Genomic DNA, 18,508 nt, shown 5'->3' on the forward strand with positions numbered 1-18,508 from the left:
TTATTGCATGAATGAACAGGAGTATAGGCATTCCTATTAAAGGGTACAGTGAGTGTACATCTATCAGTGATCTTTGATTTCTTATGGTTGCTTTCTATCATAAATGCTTTTATTTCTTCCCCTGGAAGGACTACATTAGCACAGCTATCTTTATATGAGCTGAAACACTGTACATATCCTCTGAGAAAACGCGAGCACTGTTAAACTTGACACAGATGCACTGTGTGGGAAGGAATCAGAAGCACAGCTTTTGGATCCAATTAATCCAATTATTTTAACATTGAGACTTAAGAGGGCTTGAATGGTAGCAACATAAAAGTCAATATCACATGTAATGTTGTACATTATAATACATAATTTATTTTAATTCAGTTTTCCTATAAAACATGTAGGACTGGACTGGATCCAGTCCCAGATGCTACTGTTGCCATAGTAACCATAGCGCTTCCATGGCTATTTTGGAGTTTTCTGTGACCCGTCACTGATGAAATGTTCCTGCTCTTTCTGCTCCAGTGCTCTCTACATTTCACACCTGCTATCCCGCAGCAGGCAGCCAACACACACACACACACACACACACAATTATACAACCACACCCATGCTTTAGCATACCTCCGTAAAAACTAGCTTCCATGATCTTGTATGGGGATCTTGAATCTATTCTGTCTCAGTTGCCATTTTGAGTCACAATCAGGACACAATCATGGACACAATGATGGTTGAACAATACTAGGATGTGAACTGTATAAACAATTAACAACAATGTTTAGGTAGTCTGGGAGAAAGGAGGGAAAGCAGGCACTCTCTTCAGTGCACTAAATCCACGCACTTCTCTCCTACGCTCCTACACACCCCATTAGCTCAGAACACCAACAATGCAGCACATGGAATCAGGCACACATGGGAGTCATGACCTATTTTTCTGTATGCACTGTCTGAAGCTTTAGAGGAGCAGACATTAATTGTGCTTAGAAAGAAGTACAGTTGTGAATATATTTAAAAATCCAAGCCCTGCATTACATTCAGTCCAGGGTGTGATAATGCAAAAAGATAATGCAGCCTTTATCTTTAAAAAAGCTTATTTTATTCCAAAGAAACAAAGTACAGAAAGTCAGTAAAAGTAGTCAGTCATCATAATCAAGCACAACTACAGTGTAGTTCTCTAATATTACACTCTGCAACAGAGTAAATCTTGTGATAATGCTAGCGTGTGCCATAGGTCTAACAGCTTAAAGGTATACTCCAGTGTTTTTCAACGTAATCTTCTTTTATTGCATCTGTAGACTATGTGCAATTGCCATACACCAGACGATAATTTTTGACACACGACAGAACGGAAAAGTTTAGTCAAAGCTAACTTGTAATGGATGTCTAAGGGCAGTTGTTGGGGGAATTGATAACTGTTTGTTATCCCACTCCGCCCTGTGGGCTTGTGTCTGCGGCAAATGACAGCCGTGATGATATTTGGTATAACCGTACACTTGCTTTTGCAGTATTGCTTTAAATAATGCCAAGTTCATATTCGTTCTTTCATAAGACTATCTAATGCAATGCATTTTGGGAAAGTGTTAAGTAAACAGAAATGACTCTTTACTGTATACATGGTGGATAAAAGGTCATAAGAAGAATTTTGGCATCACAGGACCTTTACTGTTAGTGTGTAATGGTTGTAGTTCAGAATTTGCTTTATACAGTTTATCAATTGAGTTCAACGGCTGCCCTTTGACTTCTATTATATAGAAGTTCTGAGTAAACAAGTTTTCTGTTCTTCTCTCGATGCAGGGATGCGTGTCGAAATTCTTGCCTATAATTAATGGCAGACACACTACACATGCAGTAGACGGAGATTAGGTTTAAAAACATTGATCTATCCCTTTAACTACACAGCTGTGAGGACTTGTGTGATGTGATTGACAAATGGAAAATCATCTCAATCAATGAAACGTGTTATAGGTATAAATACTGAATTTCTACAACAGATTTCATGTCAGCTTTTTACTTTTTTCAGTCTGAAGCCTGAACTGACTTTAACACAAAACACCTCACCAAAAACATATCAATCTTCTCTGTGAAAAATATTCAGATGTAACCTACGTTTAAACACAACTAAAATAAAGCTTAGTCTCACCCAATGGGAAACAGCGTCAGATAAGGAGGAATGAATAATACTCAAGGTGAATCTCATAATGGTGTATTTGTACACATGCCCTCATCACTTCAAAATTGTTTCTATTGCTTCTATTTACAAAGAGATTCAACTAAAATGTAAACCGTACAATCACAACAAAGGAAGTGTTAATGGTGCTCATGGGTTCAGTAGTTTCTAACAGTGTAAGTGTGACCTTTCTAGCTGTGAACGGCAACCGCTGATGAAGTGCCGCCCTGCGGAAATGGTGGCTTCCTTTCTCCTGCCAAAAAGAATAGAAACTGTTGGCGTACAGAGGGCATGCGCAACCGAGTGGTTCTCAGCTCTGGAGAGGTGAAGATTTTTCTTCCAATTTTCACCTCTCTCTAAACTCACGCCTGAGTCACTGCCTCCGGAACAAGCAGCAATGTGTTTAGCTGCTCAGCCGTGCCAGGGAAAGACATTCCATACGTTCCACAGCTGTTGCCTGGTTTCCTTTAACAGTATGTCTCATTCGCCCATTATCAGAAATCCACAGAGGCTGCAAAAACTCCAAAAGACAAATGGAATATTGGCATTCATATATTACTATATATGCAACTTGATTTGGCCAAGCTTGTTATTTAAATACCTATGTCTTCTATAATTATTGATAGGGATGCATCAATACCACTTTTCCAGATTAGGAGTACATGTTTTCTGTACTCATCTATACCAATACTATACTGAAATGAGTAACCTACTTAGTACTTTGCCATCAGGGGCATCATGAAACATCATGTTGGTTGCTGTTCCTAACAGTTAGCTAACAGTTAGCTCCTAGTGATGAGTTTTATATACGGTGTTTAAACAGTATCTGATGTACAGAGCAGTATCAGCGAGGGTACTCATTAAAAATGCTGTGCACCTTAACTCGTAAGGGGAGCGAGTGGAAAGGAAACGTGTGTGTCTCAGTGCTCGCTGAACTGAAGTGCTGAAAATTTCTCTGCACGCTCACCTGCTTGTGTGTCTGCAACTTACAGTACCTTGAGCTCACTGCTCACTGAAACTGCTACGCCATCCTTACACTTTCCATTAAAGATACTGTTTAAATGTAATAAGATGCTTTATCGTATTACTTGTATTGTAGGAAGCTGTTGTAGTACCTTCTCTTGATGTTTTCACAGAACACAGTTTTTCATGTTTTGTTTGTGAAATACCTCCAGACTGCTGTCATTTTGTACACTAAGCTTACGTTACATAGTTTCACGTGGTATCGGAGCACTTATGAGTACGAGTATCAGAATTGATGCATCCCTAATTACTGATATCTTAATATTCATCAGGTATCAGGATCAGGTCCTGTTGTTGCCTACAGCAGAGATATGGAAGGTACAGTACGAGGATCTACAGCTTGATGGAGAATAGGACATATTGATATCAGTGTGTCAGTTTAGCAAAGGCATTTCTTATAGAGCACAGCAGAAATGGATTCCATACTTCTATTGTTTATGGAAACTCTGTTATAGTGTTGAGGCCCTTCCAAAAACCGCCTAATAGAGTACTAGTTATAAAGGCAAGCAATGCACTACATGAAAGCCATTCTATACCACAGTTTTGTGCAAGTCACATAGTGTAAAGGGTATGAGAAGCATGGGGAAGTGTGTAGTGTCAAACATCTTCAAATAACCTACAGCATCATTTCAGCCCTCACAATAATATTCATTTAAATTCCAGCCTTCAGATCAGCGACACTCCAAACTGTGATTCAGAGCATTTTCAACCCAATTCATGAAAGATCATTGGTAGCCATTATTAAAATCCACACATAAAACTACACATTTCATCAAATACAAAGCGCTACTGCAAGCTGACCAAGATTAGACCCTGAGTGTATATATATATGTATGAACGTGTGTGTGTGTGCGCGCCCTAAGCAAAAAGAAGTCCAGGCCTGTGTCTGTGTGTGTGTGTGTGGGCCAGTGTGCAGCTGTGCATGTTCTCAGAGTGTCTGGACCACCACAGGAAAGAGCAGAGAGAGGTGTTCTGCACCCCGGATGGGTAGCTTGTGGGTGGTGTAGTAGTGGATGACCTCTGGAATTGTGTCGAAGGGGGGGCTGTTCTCGCCGAGGATGTATTTCCCGTCGCGTGACTGAGAGAACTTCATATGCATGAAGCCATGACAGCTCCTGAAAAGACAGCAGTAAAAAATACAACACCCACTGGTGAATAATTAAACAGCAAAAGCAAAAACAGATGGAAGTGAGAGTGAGAGGAAAAATTAAAAAACAATGAGAAACAGACGCATGGCTGACAAGACCTCGCCCCATAGGCTCACCACTAAAAATAATTTGAATGGAATTTGCCTGCAGTTATAAGCAATTGGCTCAGGTATTAAGCAGGTATAAAGTGCTGACAAAAAAAAACGCAAACATGTTAAAACTCACTTTGAAGAAATTAATGTAGATGCTATGCAAAGAAAGAAAGAGATGACTAATGTTTAAGCAAATAGCAGGCAGAAAGAGGTATTGCGCGTTTGAATGCTGACACTCCCGAGGAGTTGCTTTACAGGATTATCCTTCTCACAGTGCGTTGACAGCATGGGGAGAGGGAGAGCAGAAGATGGGGGAGGAGAAGAAGAAAGCAAGGTCAAACGGAGGAAAAAGGAGGGTGGGTAGAAGAAGACAGCGATGGATGGAAAAAAAAAAGCCCAACACTAATGATTTTATACACTTAATCGTGCTGGGTTATCCAGGAGTCATATAGATGCTTTTCATTTTCAAGGACTAGATTGGTCTTTGTAGGGCAGCCAGGCACTGAGAATAATTTTATCACTGTGCCAGATTAAATAAACTAAGGCAGTCAACACTGAATGTGAGCTTTAAATTTATATGGGTATTGAATTTTATATTTTAAATATATTTCCTTAGAAAAAATTTAACCAGTTATCAGTAAAACGAGCTACACTGAAGGTTTTCCAGTAATTCAAATTAAAAAGCTTAAGTTACAGTACCTTGGATTCTTTTGTTTTAAAAAAAACAAAAAAAACAATAACCAACCATAATTATTAAGACAGAGGAGAGAAACACTGTATACTATGTTTACGAGCTGCTGCGAGTCACCTTGGCAATCTGGTAATAATTCTCAGTCAGTTCTGTGTCTCGGGGGGTGTTGATCAGACATCAACCTTAGACACAAAAGAAGTCCAACATCATGGTGACTGGCAGGAACCACAGCCAATAAGGACAGAGAGAGAGAGAGAGCGCGAACGAATAAGAAACTTGCTAACAACTTACAGTCTCATATTCTCTTTCTCTCTGTCCTTACTGGCTGTGGCTCCTGCCAGTCACCATGATGTTGGACTTCTTTTGTGTCTAAGGTTGATGTATGATGACGTTTGACGTATCTGAGCTGGTGTATGGAGTATTTCTATATCAAACTTGGTTATATCAGGCAAGCAGAGTGATTCAAGCCCTCTGCTGACATGATCTGTATCTTTTTAACCTCTTGTTTAGAGTTTGAGGTTGGGTTCCTCTGGGCTGTGTTCCAAACTATGTACTACCATACTAAATATTACTGCACTACCCCACTGGTGTGATTGCTACTTAGGCATACTAATTACTGTGCATTGTGCGATTTGGCACACAGCCCTGTGTAAAGAATGCAGCACAACCCACATTATGAAATGTTCTTCTGCGTGTAGCTTGCAATAGTATTTTTCTAGAGAAGACAAAATTCCAAACTCTTACATTCTATAGCTTTAAAAAATACTTTAAAGCACCATGTGGGAACCCTTGGTTGTCAGAAAAAACAAAAACAAAAACAACACTGGTTATAAGTGATCGTTATAATCTGTGGATATAATTAATGATAGCACTATCATACTTGTGATCAGTTGAGCAACACCATTAAAAATCATAATTATCGAGTGTCAATCTGAGCATAAAAATACTGAACTGTATTAGAAGATTGTGCACCTTCTAATATGGTTGTGCTCTAGCCATGACAAGTCAGTCACTGGACTGACACATGGTTGATAGTTTCTCTGAATTTAAATAAAACTGCTAATAAACTACATTTCTTTAAGAGAAATGTACATTTTTAAGACTAGTACAGAATAGTCGCCTGTCAAAGACTACTAACGATGCCACAGCCAGGGGTTAACAAAGAATAACTGCATTCTAGGTGTGAAGAATGACATTTTTCTCACCCCCATTAGTGATGCTACTCTGTGACTGTGCAGTCGCTGGCTTCGACATCCTTCACAACCCAGCCAGTCTGTATCCTCAAAAATATCCAGCAGGAATCACTGATTTCTCAATTTGAACCACAGACCTCTCCCACCAAATTTCACAGCTTCTACATAAAACCTTATGATCCCACCAAATTAGCCTCAATCGAGTCCGCATAACATCTGAGGAACCTGAGCAGCTTTGAAGACATGCTAAGATGCCACATTGACACAGTACACAATAAGGAACAAAGCAAGGCTCTAGATGAAAAAGCTCCAGATGCCTTTGCTGCTTACTGCTTTGTGAACGTCTGGGCAGGATTAACTGGTGATTTAGTGGATATGTGTTGATTAACAAGGAATAACAGCAGGAGTCTAAGACTTCATGAGTGAATCAACAGAGAAACAAAGAGAGCGAGAAAGAGAGGCATTGTACGCTATTACCATGAGCACATTAACTCACTGAGTGGGAATACGAGCATGTAACTCTAGCATATAAAAGGCTGTATATTAGGAGATGTATGAGCACTGAGCTAGTGTTGCTGTAGTATGAGATGGTTAGTCATTAGGAGGTGTGATATCTAAGGTATGTGAAGAGAGAAAAAAAAAAACAACTGTGTAGTACCTGAGGGAGAGAGAGTAGTCGTTTCTGCTTGTCTGACTGTTCCTCACCAGGTAACTGCATTCTTTACACAGCGTCAGCAGACTCTCAGCATCAGAGCGCGTCAGTGCACCATGGTACCACCTACAACACACAGACATGCACGTTGCAGCCTTTGTTTCTATACCTTACTGTATAATTCTGCTGCAAAAACATTGTCGTGTTGAATACAAAATAAAAAGCATGCTGGTTTCCTCAACAAATTGTACCAGCAGTGTTTTTTTTTCATGGAAATGTAATACAAACAGAAATAATTTAATGTATTTTTCTGATCAATGCAAAATTTTATAACAGTATTGTAGTGAAAATGCAAAAAATGCTAATCTCTAGTTCTTACTGTTATTTTCTCTTTTTAATTTTAGAAACAAATCAATGGCAACATATCTACTATTGCTATAGTGCAACATTTTTGTCTATTGTCAACAACAACAACAACAAAAAAAAAATCACTTTTTAACAGTAATTTCATTAATATAAGGTGGTTTACTAAATGGCAAATTGGACAAAGGAGCAACATCAATCCAAGCACTTCTTCCATGTTAAACTTAACAATGTTGTGCACTTATTGCTGTGATGAGTTAAAACATTTTATTAGCATAATTTAGAAGTGTGGTGGAGCTGTAGCCTACTACAGACGAATGAATAAATGAATAATTACATGTGCATGATTGCAATGCAGGAATGTACTGTCATGACGACTTAAGACACGCATTCAGACACGTTGGGAGGGAGAAAAAAAAAACAAAAAAACAAAAAAAACAGTTGTAATACATACACTTGTTGTTCCAGAGGTAATACAGGGTCCACCCTCTCCCCCAGGACAGTGTGGAGGTCACTGGGTTTGTGTAGACTGGTGACCTTGCTGGATGGAGGACTGGTTCTGGACGCTCCAGTTCTCCTGTGCTGGTCCGTGTGGGGCAGTGTGGAGCGCTCCCAATCACCACCATCAAACTGTACTAAAATCACACAGACAACAACAACCACCACATTCAGCCAAGTCAGAAAAACAGACATGTCAGAACTTCAATGAAAAATTTCATGAAAAAAAAAAAAAGTTAAGCAACAATTTCTACTGTAAAAACATGACCAAGTGAAGGTCTGATGAAAGTAAGAATGAAGACTACACTGTATTTTATAATAGCAGCAATCAAGACTAATTAACCCTATTATTTTTGATGGATGATCACATCATCTTTCTCTCTCTCTCTCATTATGCCTGTTGTTCTTCCTCAGGGCTAACTGGGATGCTCATCTATAATGACCGACAGACTATCAGTCAAATTCTATCTGTGTTTTACTTTTGAAACCCCTCTTACCCCTCTGTACCTCATTTATCTCTCTCTCTCTCTCTCTCTCCCTCTCTCTCACACACACAGACACACACAGACACACACAGACACACACAGACACACACAGACACACACAGACACACACAGACACACACAGACACACACAGACACAGGCTTTACAGTTTCAGTCTGTCTTTGTTTTTATATTAGTGAATAGTTTATTTGAGAAGTATGGCATGTTTTATCTCCTATTCTTCCTCTACTTATTTCTAGGCCGCTGAAACAATGTAGCTGAAACACACAGGCTAGCCTACCAATTCTATTTAGTTTTATAAATCACGAGTTGTTAAATAAGCAACTGATGTGATCGAATCCAAAAATGGTGCAGTAAACAGTCTTTAACTCGCAGTCCATCAACAGAGCACGCGTATTGCAAAGTCCTTGGACAAGTCCCTTCCTGATCCTTTTGTGACTCATGGCCCTGGAGGACTGTCAGACTGATTTAACACTCCTGACCTGACAGGCACACAGTGCCTGCTCACTGAGCTGAGGGCAGAAGAGCCTGCATTGTACTGGTATCTGATCACGTGCCAGATGGTGCTTAACAGCTCTTAAATTATGAAACTAGCACAGATACAATACGAGTAACATATGAAGCCAGGAAGAAGCTAGAGTTAACACTGCAAAGAGATCAAATAGAGATGACTTAAATACTGTTAGTTTGCTAAGCTAGTGCAAAACTCAAAGCTTGGTTAAATATTGAAACTGTCTCTTAAAAAGAGAAAGTCTGGTAATGTTTTGACAATATTGGCACACTTGCTGTTGCTGTGTCTCGTGCTTACTAGTAGAATGGGAGATTTCATTACAAATTTGTTGCTTTGAATTTCAAGCTACATGTGCCTGTCAATGTACCATCCGATAACCTCCAAAGAAAGTTCAAGAGTAGCGTTATGTGACGGGAAAAGGAGAGATGCACTCGTCCAAAATATAGGATACAGTTTGGATTTGCCAAACAGCCACGGTGTTTGGTGGAGAAGTGCTGCAAATCATTTAGGGTTTTGATTCACAGCTACAGCATATGGCAGTGCTCACCAGCTAATGCCTTGGAGATGTTTTCCTTCTTCCACTCCCAGGGCTGGTCATACTCATCTGCAGGCCTCTCGTCGTCCTGGGGCAAACGGCTCTCCCTCTCGTCATCTGGGAAACCGGTCTTGTAGTGTCTGTGTTCTTCATATGGACTGTCGTAGAGCTGTGGGCTTCCCCGAGAGACAGTGCGGCCGTGCTCCGAGCCGTGCTGCAGCTCTGCAGGGAAACAATCAGCTCGTTGGCTTTAAGAATGCCTCTAGGAAGTGGGATTATCTTATTTACAGGAGTCAAGAATTGTGTAATAGAAAGTATAAGTGACTGATGGTATAATTTGACGTTTTATCTCTGCTGATTTGAGGCTACTATGCATTTTAAAAAGTGCATATTTTATGCACAACCATTGTATGATTGTTACTAAACAGTTTCTTTGTTGCCTAAAGTCTACAAGAACTACAGCAAAACAAAACACTACCAAATCCTTCCTCTACAGATTTTGTGGAGAAACAGGGCTTTAACAGAAACTACACTCCGACAAACAAAAAAATTATTTCATTGGAATTTACAATTGGTTTTCCACTTGCTCAAAACAACTTCCCTTCAGTTAGATTTCACTTTTCCAAAGTGTATTAGATTCCAATTAGATTCCAATTTCCAAAAAAAAAGTCTTAGAGAGATCTTACAAGCAGATCCTCTATCCAAATAAGTTATTTTGTTGTAGAATTTTCTGGATTTAGATCTAGGTTTAAAAAAGTAAATATGTGAAAGATGTGTGTGAGGGATTGAAATCCATCGTGAGAACAGTACACTTATAATGAATATTATACTTGCTGTTATTGTTTTTCAGTTGCACAGGAATAATGCTTTTCATTTGGACAACAACAATAAGAAAAATTAAGCTCTAGCGACATATAAACCAGCAAAAGAACGGTCACAAATACTTCTCATAACCTTAACATGCTCACCAATCCTTTAATGCCAATTTTCCAGAAATTTCTTCTCAGAATTAAACTGCCAACTTGACACTAATGCTGCAAAATGCTCCTTCACACTATTCAACCCTGTATAGCCAATTGAAATAGCCAGCGTTCTCGTAACTCGTGTCCTCCCACAGCTCTGCCTAGACTCTCCTGAGTAAATGCTATTTCCGGTAATGCATTTTTGTGCTTTAAATGGCTCCCTACGTACTGCTCCATGCTCTCTGTATGGTATATAAATATTAGGACCTGCGGAATAATGAAAGCAGCTCACCCGTGATGACTCTCTGGGCCTCGAATGGTTCCATGTAGCTGCTGCTGTTTTCTACAGAACCAGACTCCCAGCTGAGATGGGCTCGTGGGTCAGGACGAGCATCGAAGGGGTCTGAATAATCGGTGTCTCCCACTGCTGGAGCGGATGGAACAACCTAGGGGGATGAGAGAGGCAGAGGGAGAGATTAAGCACTGTCTGTGGACAAAAGATTGATGGGAGAAGAGAAGACTGTGGGGGTGGGGGTTAAGCGCTGCCTGAGGGTAGCTGATCAACACAAAAGGTAAAAAGAATAATGGCGTTCGCAGTCTTGGTACCTATACTGCTTATTACTGGCTTTAAAAAGCCACAATGACTAGGTGTACTATAAGAGCATGGCACTGTTAAGTACAGCTTACTAACAAAAGAAAAGATATGAGAGAGATGGATTAGTGTCGGTGCTTGATGCTGATGATGTGCTCCAGTGTTGACTTTTGCCTGATTAAGGCTACTAGGGCTTTAGGAGCTCTTTGCGTGCCTGAGCCTTGTTTTTACCATCATATCCACAGCAATCTGGTCCAATTTGGGCGATGTTCCATGCAGCTCATGAGCGTTCAGGGCCGGTTTTTATCCAACTTGGGCTTCTGTTCTAACAATTTAGTCTTGCCTTATTTCTGATTTCTGAGTAAACAGCCTTAGAGAGAAGGTCAGTGCAAGGCCAACTTCACAACAGCCTGTAACAATGCTGCATTCGCCTCAAATCAGAAGACAGAACTTGGAATGACATCATTTTTAACCTGTGTGCTCAGACTACGAGCACCCTTTTTCAGTGTTAAGTAATGTATTTTTTGCAGACATTAAATTAAAGAAACACTGAACTCAGCTTTTCTTTTTTCTTTTTTTCAATTTTTCATCACCCTGAGAAGACCATGGTGGTGATAGCATCCTGTTGTGGGGATGCTTTTGAGGGAAATATGGAGATTAGGGTTGAGGGAAATATGGAGATGAAGCCAAATAAAAAGCAATCCTAGAAGAAAACCTGCTCCAGTCTGAGAGACTTGAGACTGGACCAGAGGTTCACTTTCCAACAGGACAACGACCCTAAGCATAGCTGGGGTTGAGAACCTCTTCCACTTGACCCCTCGAGTAGAAATTCCATTATTGGGGGTGGGAGTGTGTTTTCTTTGGTTTTCCTTAGTTGGAGTTCCAAGTTTTATGCTTTAATCAAACACAGCATTAGCATCAACTTGTCTTAGGTATGCTGATCTTAAAAATTAGTCATGTGAGTGCTTGAGTTGAGTAATCTTAAGCACTCACATGACTAATATAATGTTGACCTGAATTAAAGTCCACTTTTCTAACCAAGTCTAATGATGGTGAATTACAGGGCCTTTGGGCTGACGAGGGGAAAACAGCATATTCTGATCTAATGTAGGCAAAAGCACGAGAGTGAAACTGTTCTGGAGGCATAAAGATTAAATACAGCTTGTGAAATTAAAAACAAATCAGCCTCTCAGCCTCAATATATCATTGCCACCAAAAGGATAATCACTAAGTACCCCTGCATATTGCTAAACCGTCATTGTGCCTTGTCCTGGGGGGGGGAGAATGTGCATGTATGCATAATCTTCAAATCTTCAAAGAGAGCAAATTTGTTATGGCTGTATACTGGCCATAGGTCACACATTCAATCCGGTCCGATTCAGCCTAGATCTCCAGATTTTGAAATAAACAAGCCTAGCATGCATACTGTTTCCTCTCTGATCTAACAGAGCCCTTATATTCACACAGGCATCACTTCCAGCTGGATGTTCATAAATCCAAACTGCAAAGTCAGTTCAACTATATGTGGTTGAATTTCAGGCAATTTTGTGCAATTTACAGAATAAATAAAAGGAACACTGAACTCAGCTTTTTTTCCTCCCATCACCCTGAGAAGACCATGGTGGTGGTAGCATCATGTCGTGGGGATGCATTTCATTAACAGGGACTGGGAAACTGGTCAGGGTTGAGGGCTAGATGGACGGAGCCAAATACAGATTTGATACCACATTTCCACCACAGGAACCTTTTCAAGAACACTGGAAAGTAATTTCATTTAAATTACTCCTTCAGTGTAGGTTTCTATCTGCAGATCAAGAATTACTAGGGTAGAGCTTGCCATACTGGTCACCACAAGCTTTACAGAATGACTTTCATCCAGAAATTTGGAGGAAAAACCCCTAAGCTTAGCTAACAAAATGATTACTAAACCAGAGGTGGCACAGCATGACGGCAAAGTCAAACATTTTCATAGGCAAAAAAAAGTTTTTAGTGCTTTGTCACTCGCAGCAAGAGGTAAAAAGGCTCAAAGAATGAGCTTGCTTTGTGTGTGTTTGGAGCTAGGGGAGAACAAAAATGTGGACATGAATGGGGACAGCCATGGCTGTATTGTGGAAGTGAAAAGCAGGAACTCGTCCAGGAATCGTGTAGTCCTTGTTTAGTTAAAGAACCCATTAATTGTTCTAAAGGTTCAGGAAGTTTCTTCGAAGTGTGCCTCAATATTCTCCTGTGGATCATAAAACACTTTCTCTTTACACTCACAAGCATAAACATGCAACAGTGAATGTGCACCACATGCCTGGTACGTAAAACATGTTTTAGGTAACTTCAGGGAGTATACTTTTGCTAGTATTTGGGCACAGTGGATATAGCTCTCTATACTGCTTTATGATGAGATTTACAGTGAAAAGACAAACCTTAATTCTGTCTCAACCAGAAATCTCGTTTCATAGCAATCTCAGTCAAGCAGCCCAGTGAGGAAAATAATAAAACTTCTTACTAAACAATAATCTTCAGACTTATAGCCAGAAGACCAGACACAACACAGACTGAGCTACCACGATCAATGAGAGTGTACTGCTGCAGGCTTTTACATCGCGTCTGTTACTAAGCACCTGTTTAAGTGCATTACAAATGTAATTTATAAGCTACATTAAGGCCATGCTTCAAGCTTAATAGCTCTAGTGCACTACCATTAGGCTGATGTATACTTTGCCCAGGCTATTTTTCATTTACGAAACTTTCAAAGCACCTCTGTGCTGCCTGACAGGCTGCACAAGGTCAGTCCAAGCAATGTGTCAAATAAGAAAATGAGGACGTACAGGGACATGAGGCTCCTCGAATGAGACGATGCCTAGTGGGACCTTACAGCGGTTGAATTCCTGAGATTCCACTTTTATCAGTCTGTGCTTAGGAGAGACGATCTTGACCTCCATGCCGTTGGGCAGAACCGTTCCGAATGCAGGAAATGGGTCAGTGGTCCCCGAGCCATTATTTGCTCGATTTGAGGGTTCATACGGGTCTTCAAAGTCCAGCTCCTTCTGGGCACGGTACGCACGAAGTATCTCGCTCTCTGTGTAATCGGGCTTGGGCGGCTGCGGAGGTCCTTTCCTGCTGCCAAAATTCAAGTAATCTTTCAGCCACTTTGCCATGGGTCTGTGCAGGGAGGGAGAGAGAGAGAGAGAGAGAGAAAGAGGGAGAAGGAGAGGGAGATTTTTTCCAGACAGTTGTCATTGTTCTTACAGGTTGGTCACTGTGTATTTTGCACATACTTTCTAGTTTATGTGACTGTGCATACTTGTGTTGAAACTGCTGGTATATGTCCAGATAAAGTCTTTTTAAAATCTTTTGTGGCAGAATGAAGGAATAAAACACGACCGGGCGTGCTGTTATAGGAAAATAAATCAAAGCTGAGATGGTGTGATGTGAAGCAGAGGGCTGTTACCACTCTGAAAATGATTATTTTCCAATACTAGTAAGTCTTGAAGTGTCTTATTCCTCTTATACCACAGCAAATTATCAATGTTAACAATTTGTTTTTTAATAATTAAAGAATGACACGTCATACTTTTTGTCTATTTAGATTCCATTTAGATTAGATGCTGTGGTATGACTGCTAAACAAGTTAGTTCCTGTTATCACTTATGTCAGAGCAGCTACAAAGTCTTTCCCTCAACAGCCTCTCTTTATTTCTCTCCACATTAATTAAACAAACATACAAACAAACAAAATGCAGCTTGTCATGTTACAGCTTTACCTCACAGGGTTACTAAACACCAACACTGGAGACTCCTTCCAAAATAAATAAATGTCTCCTTACAGGAAACTTATCATATCAACATAGATTTTTTTTCCTTTTTAAATGTGGAGTGTTGACCATACAAGAACCCTGCGTACGTATTTAATATAGAAACAATAACATTAAAATGAAGGCATTAATATAAATGTTGCAGTTTGAAACTATTGTCAAAGCTGCTGTTATACAAAGAAGAAAACATGGTGGCGCTGTTACAGGAAATTAATCATTGCCAGGGTTGTGTGAAATGGATTATTTTCCAATAACCCAATAACAGCTCCATCATGTTTTATTCCTTATATAACAGCAGCCCTGACTAGTTTCATCTGCGAATAAGTGTTTTATTCCTCTTATATCACAACAACAATTTGTCAATGATTAGGGTTTTTAATTTATTAAAGAATGATGCATCATATTTTTAACAGTTTATAGTTACATTTAATGTTATGGAATGTCTGCTGCTGTTATAGAAAATGAAAACATCTTCTGACCAATCAGAATCGAGCATTCAACAGCACTGTGGTATCAATTTACATAGAACACATCTTGCAAATTTTATGCACAGGTCGAAACAGAGAGCACCAACGCATTTTGTTTTGTAATTCTCTGCTGAACTGTAAACCACGAATCATTTACTTTTTCCATCCACCCACCCATTCATTCATTTTCTATACCGCTTATCCTACACAGGTTCGCGGGGAAACCTGGACCCTCTCCCAGGGGACTCAGGGTACAAGGTGGGGGACACCATGGATGGGGTGCCAATCCAACGCAGGGCACAATCACACACACATACACTCTCTCACACCCATTCACACACTACAGACAATTTGGAAATGTCTACAACACGTTTTTGGACTGGGGGAGGAAACCGGAGTCCCCGGAGCAAACTCCTGAAGCACAGGGAGAACATGCAAGCTCCATGCACACATGGTGGAGGCGGGATTCGAACCCCCAACCCTCCAACCCCCAAGCCGCCATAACCACCCCCCCTTTCACTTTTACATAAAAACTACATAAATTAATCCAAAATAAACCAGATACTGTATATAAAGACTGATTTAACCCTGACTAACCCTAACCTCCCAAAGCAATTCATAAACACTGACATTACACAGAAACCTCTATATGTTTTGCTGATAGTTTGCATGAAAAATAGTGAATGCATTGTGCATCAAGGTTTGATACCTTTAATGTGTCCGATTCATCGATGGCTCAGAACATCAGACTCCGTCAGTTTGTGCTCGTCTATAAAATAAAAGAAGGAAGAAGGAAAAACTTAACACAGTATATTGACTTAAATCCATCAAGGACTACGCCTCCAGAGCTCAGCCCAACCCTGTGCATTCTTTCCTTATCACTGTGTGCTGCACGCTTTTTGCCTTTGGCGTTTACTGTGTATTCCTTCCTTGCTTTGTAAATTTGGCTTTAATTTTCCTGAACAGTAAAAAAAAAAAAAAAAAAAGCGAGAGAGAGAGAGAGAGAAAGAGAGAGAGAAAGCATTCATGAGCCAGCTTGCAGAAAGTTTCTCTCTGAGTGTTATTAACGCTGCTAGTCTGCTAAGCTAACCAAAACAACTCAAATGTACCTTGACCCGTAATAACAATCCTGCCCAGAATGACTAACCTTTTCATTCAAGTTTTGAACCATTTCTAGAGATTTAATTGTCAGAAATTATAAATAAAAACACTCCTAATGTCTCCACCCGTATCTATTTATCTGTGCAAGCTTGTTAGCTATAACGTTACATTATTCTCACAGGACCCTCTATACTAGCCAGCAACAAGCTAGCACAGGGCTCTGCTTCTTCTCCAAAGAAATACAAAGAAGAAAAGCGACAAAAAAGGCAAAATGCGGTTTTAAAAAATTAAGGGCAAATACAGAATGTATATTTTACAGCTAATATTTCATTTCTTAAACAGTTCCCATTAGCAAGCTCGCTTCCAGTTTGTAGCCTGAATCCGCTATTGTGGAGAGCTGCAGCATTAGACCTCCCCAGCCTACAATTACACTACCGTTAGATTAGTGATAAAGACACTTCCACTTCACTTACTTACTTACCAATGCCTCAGCGATGAATGAAAAAAAAAAGAAACTATAAATAAAACATTTCCGACTGAACTCTGGGCTCCATCTTTCCGGAGAGGATGAGCGTGTGCCTCTGGTTTAATGAGTAACGCGTTATGGCAGGCAGCTGCTTAAATCCAACAGGCAGCGACCTGGAGGAAGCCCACAGGCTCGCTTTGTTCTGCACTGTGTGCCATCTGATCTGATAGTCATCATCATATTCATCATCATACTCATCATACTCATCATACTCATCACCCCTTCCCAATTTATCAGTTATAAGAGTTGCCCTTTCCCTTTGTGACCAAGAAAGTATGGTATGCGGTGGAGAGGACATTTATAATTCCCTAAACATACCACACACTTTTAATGGCTGTATAATCTATCATAGTCTAGTGTTATTCATACAGTCTAGTATTATCATAGTCTAGTATTATCATAGTCTAGTGTTATTAATACAGTCTAGTATTATCATAGTCTAGGGTAATTAATCTAGTCTAGTGTTATTCATACAGTCTAGTATTATCATAGTCTAGTATTATTAACCTAGTCTAGGGTTATTAATATAGTCTAGAGTTATTAACATAGTCTAATGCTATTAATGCAGTCCAGTGTTATTAATATACTCTAGTGTTATCATAGTCTAGTATTAGTAACCTATTCTAGAGGTATTAATATAGTCTAGAGTTATTAATACAGTCTAGTGTTATCATAGTCTAGTATTATTGATATAGTCTTGTGTTATTAAACTAGTCTAGTATTATTAATATAGTCTAGTGTTATCATAGTCTATGGCTATTAGTCTAGTCTAAGGTTATTAATCTAGTCTAGAATTATTAATATAGTCTAGTATTATTAACATAGACTAGTGTTATTAATAAATATTAATAGATATTTTTTTTGTGAAATTCATATTCAGTCTAAGTCCTAGCACTAGTCTATCATGGATATCTATCTATCTATCTATCTATCTATCTATCTATCTATCTATATATATATATATATATATATATATATATATATATATATATATACATACACACACAAAATAGAATTTTAATTATTATTGGAATTCATATTCAGTTGACTAAACCACCTACACTATCAGAAAAAAATAGTGCCAAATTGTACCTTTCCTTTGTCCCTGGGTTACTTCCATCAAAGGAACAGCATTTGTACCTTTAATATGTGCTTTCATCTGGAAATGTTGATATAGTCTATCTTTAAAATGATTTCATTCATTCATTCATTAATTCATCCATCCATCCATCTACATTCACTTTATCCTGGGTCTTGGTCGTGGTGGATCCGGAGCCTATCCCAGAAACACTGGGCTCGAGGTGAGAGTACACCCTAGATACACACCATTTACACCTACAGGCAACACAGCATAGCCAATAAGCCCCTGGGCATGTTTTTGGGAGGTGAGAGTAAACCACAGAACCCAGAGAAAACCCACACGGATACAAGGAGAACACGTTAAATAGGGTCACATAAAACCATAATGGATTTTGAGATTTATACAGCACAATGGAAGCATAATCTTGTTGTGCAATAAAGCAACACACATCAAATAAAATGTGTTATGCAACAAAGTGGATATACTGATCTAATATTAACCTTTGAGACATGGGATATTCCACAAAAGAAGGCACTGTGTCATGAGTGAAAAATATTAGATGAGAGCGGTGACATTTTATGGGGGGATACTAGAGTCTTTCGTCATGAA

General features: G+C 39.5%; 1 protein-coding gene across 5 annotated transcripts; it reads right to left on the reverse strand.

Moving 5' to 3' along the window:
• Nucleotides 1-1,061: 1,061 nt before the first annotated feature.
• shda (Src homology 2 domain containing transforming protein D, a) lies at nucleotides 1,062-16,985 on the reverse strand. Of its 5 annotated transcripts, none has more exons than XM_026925514.3 (8): nucleotides 16,770-16,985; nucleotides 15,901-15,960; nucleotides 13,739-14,072; nucleotides 10,620-10,773; nucleotides 9,378-9,587; nucleotides 7,772-7,952; nucleotides 6,961-7,080; nucleotides 1,062-4,293 (listed from the first exon to the last, which is right to left on the reverse strand). In XM_026925514.3, the coding sequence occupies exons 3-8, from the start codon at nucleotides 14,066-14,068 to the stop codon at nucleotides 4,107-4,109; spliced, it is 1,182 nt and encodes a 393-aa protein (XP_026781315.2). In that variant the 5' UTR covers nucleotides 14,069-14,072; nucleotides 15,901-15,960; nucleotides 16,770-16,985; the 3' UTR covers nucleotides 1,062-4,106. The 5 variants fall into 5 exon arrangements, with proteins under 5 accessions (XP_026781315.2, XP_026781316.2, XP_026781314.2 ...); XM_026925515.3 differs by having other exon boundaries at nucleotides 16,766-16,985; XM_026925513.3 differs by having other exon boundaries at nucleotides 16,774-16,984.
• Between the last annotated feature and the right edge of the window lie 1,523 nt (nucleotides 16,986-18,508).

The sequence above is a fragment of the Pangasianodon hypophthalmus genome, chromosome 21 (genome assembly GCF_027358585.1).
Source record: "Pangasianodon hypophthalmus isolate fPanHyp1 chromosome 21, fPanHyp1.pri, whole genome shotgun sequence".
Classification (NCBI taxonomy): domain Eukaryota; kingdom Metazoa; phylum Chordata; class Actinopteri; order Siluriformes; family Pangasiidae; genus Pangasianodon; species Pangasianodon hypophthalmus.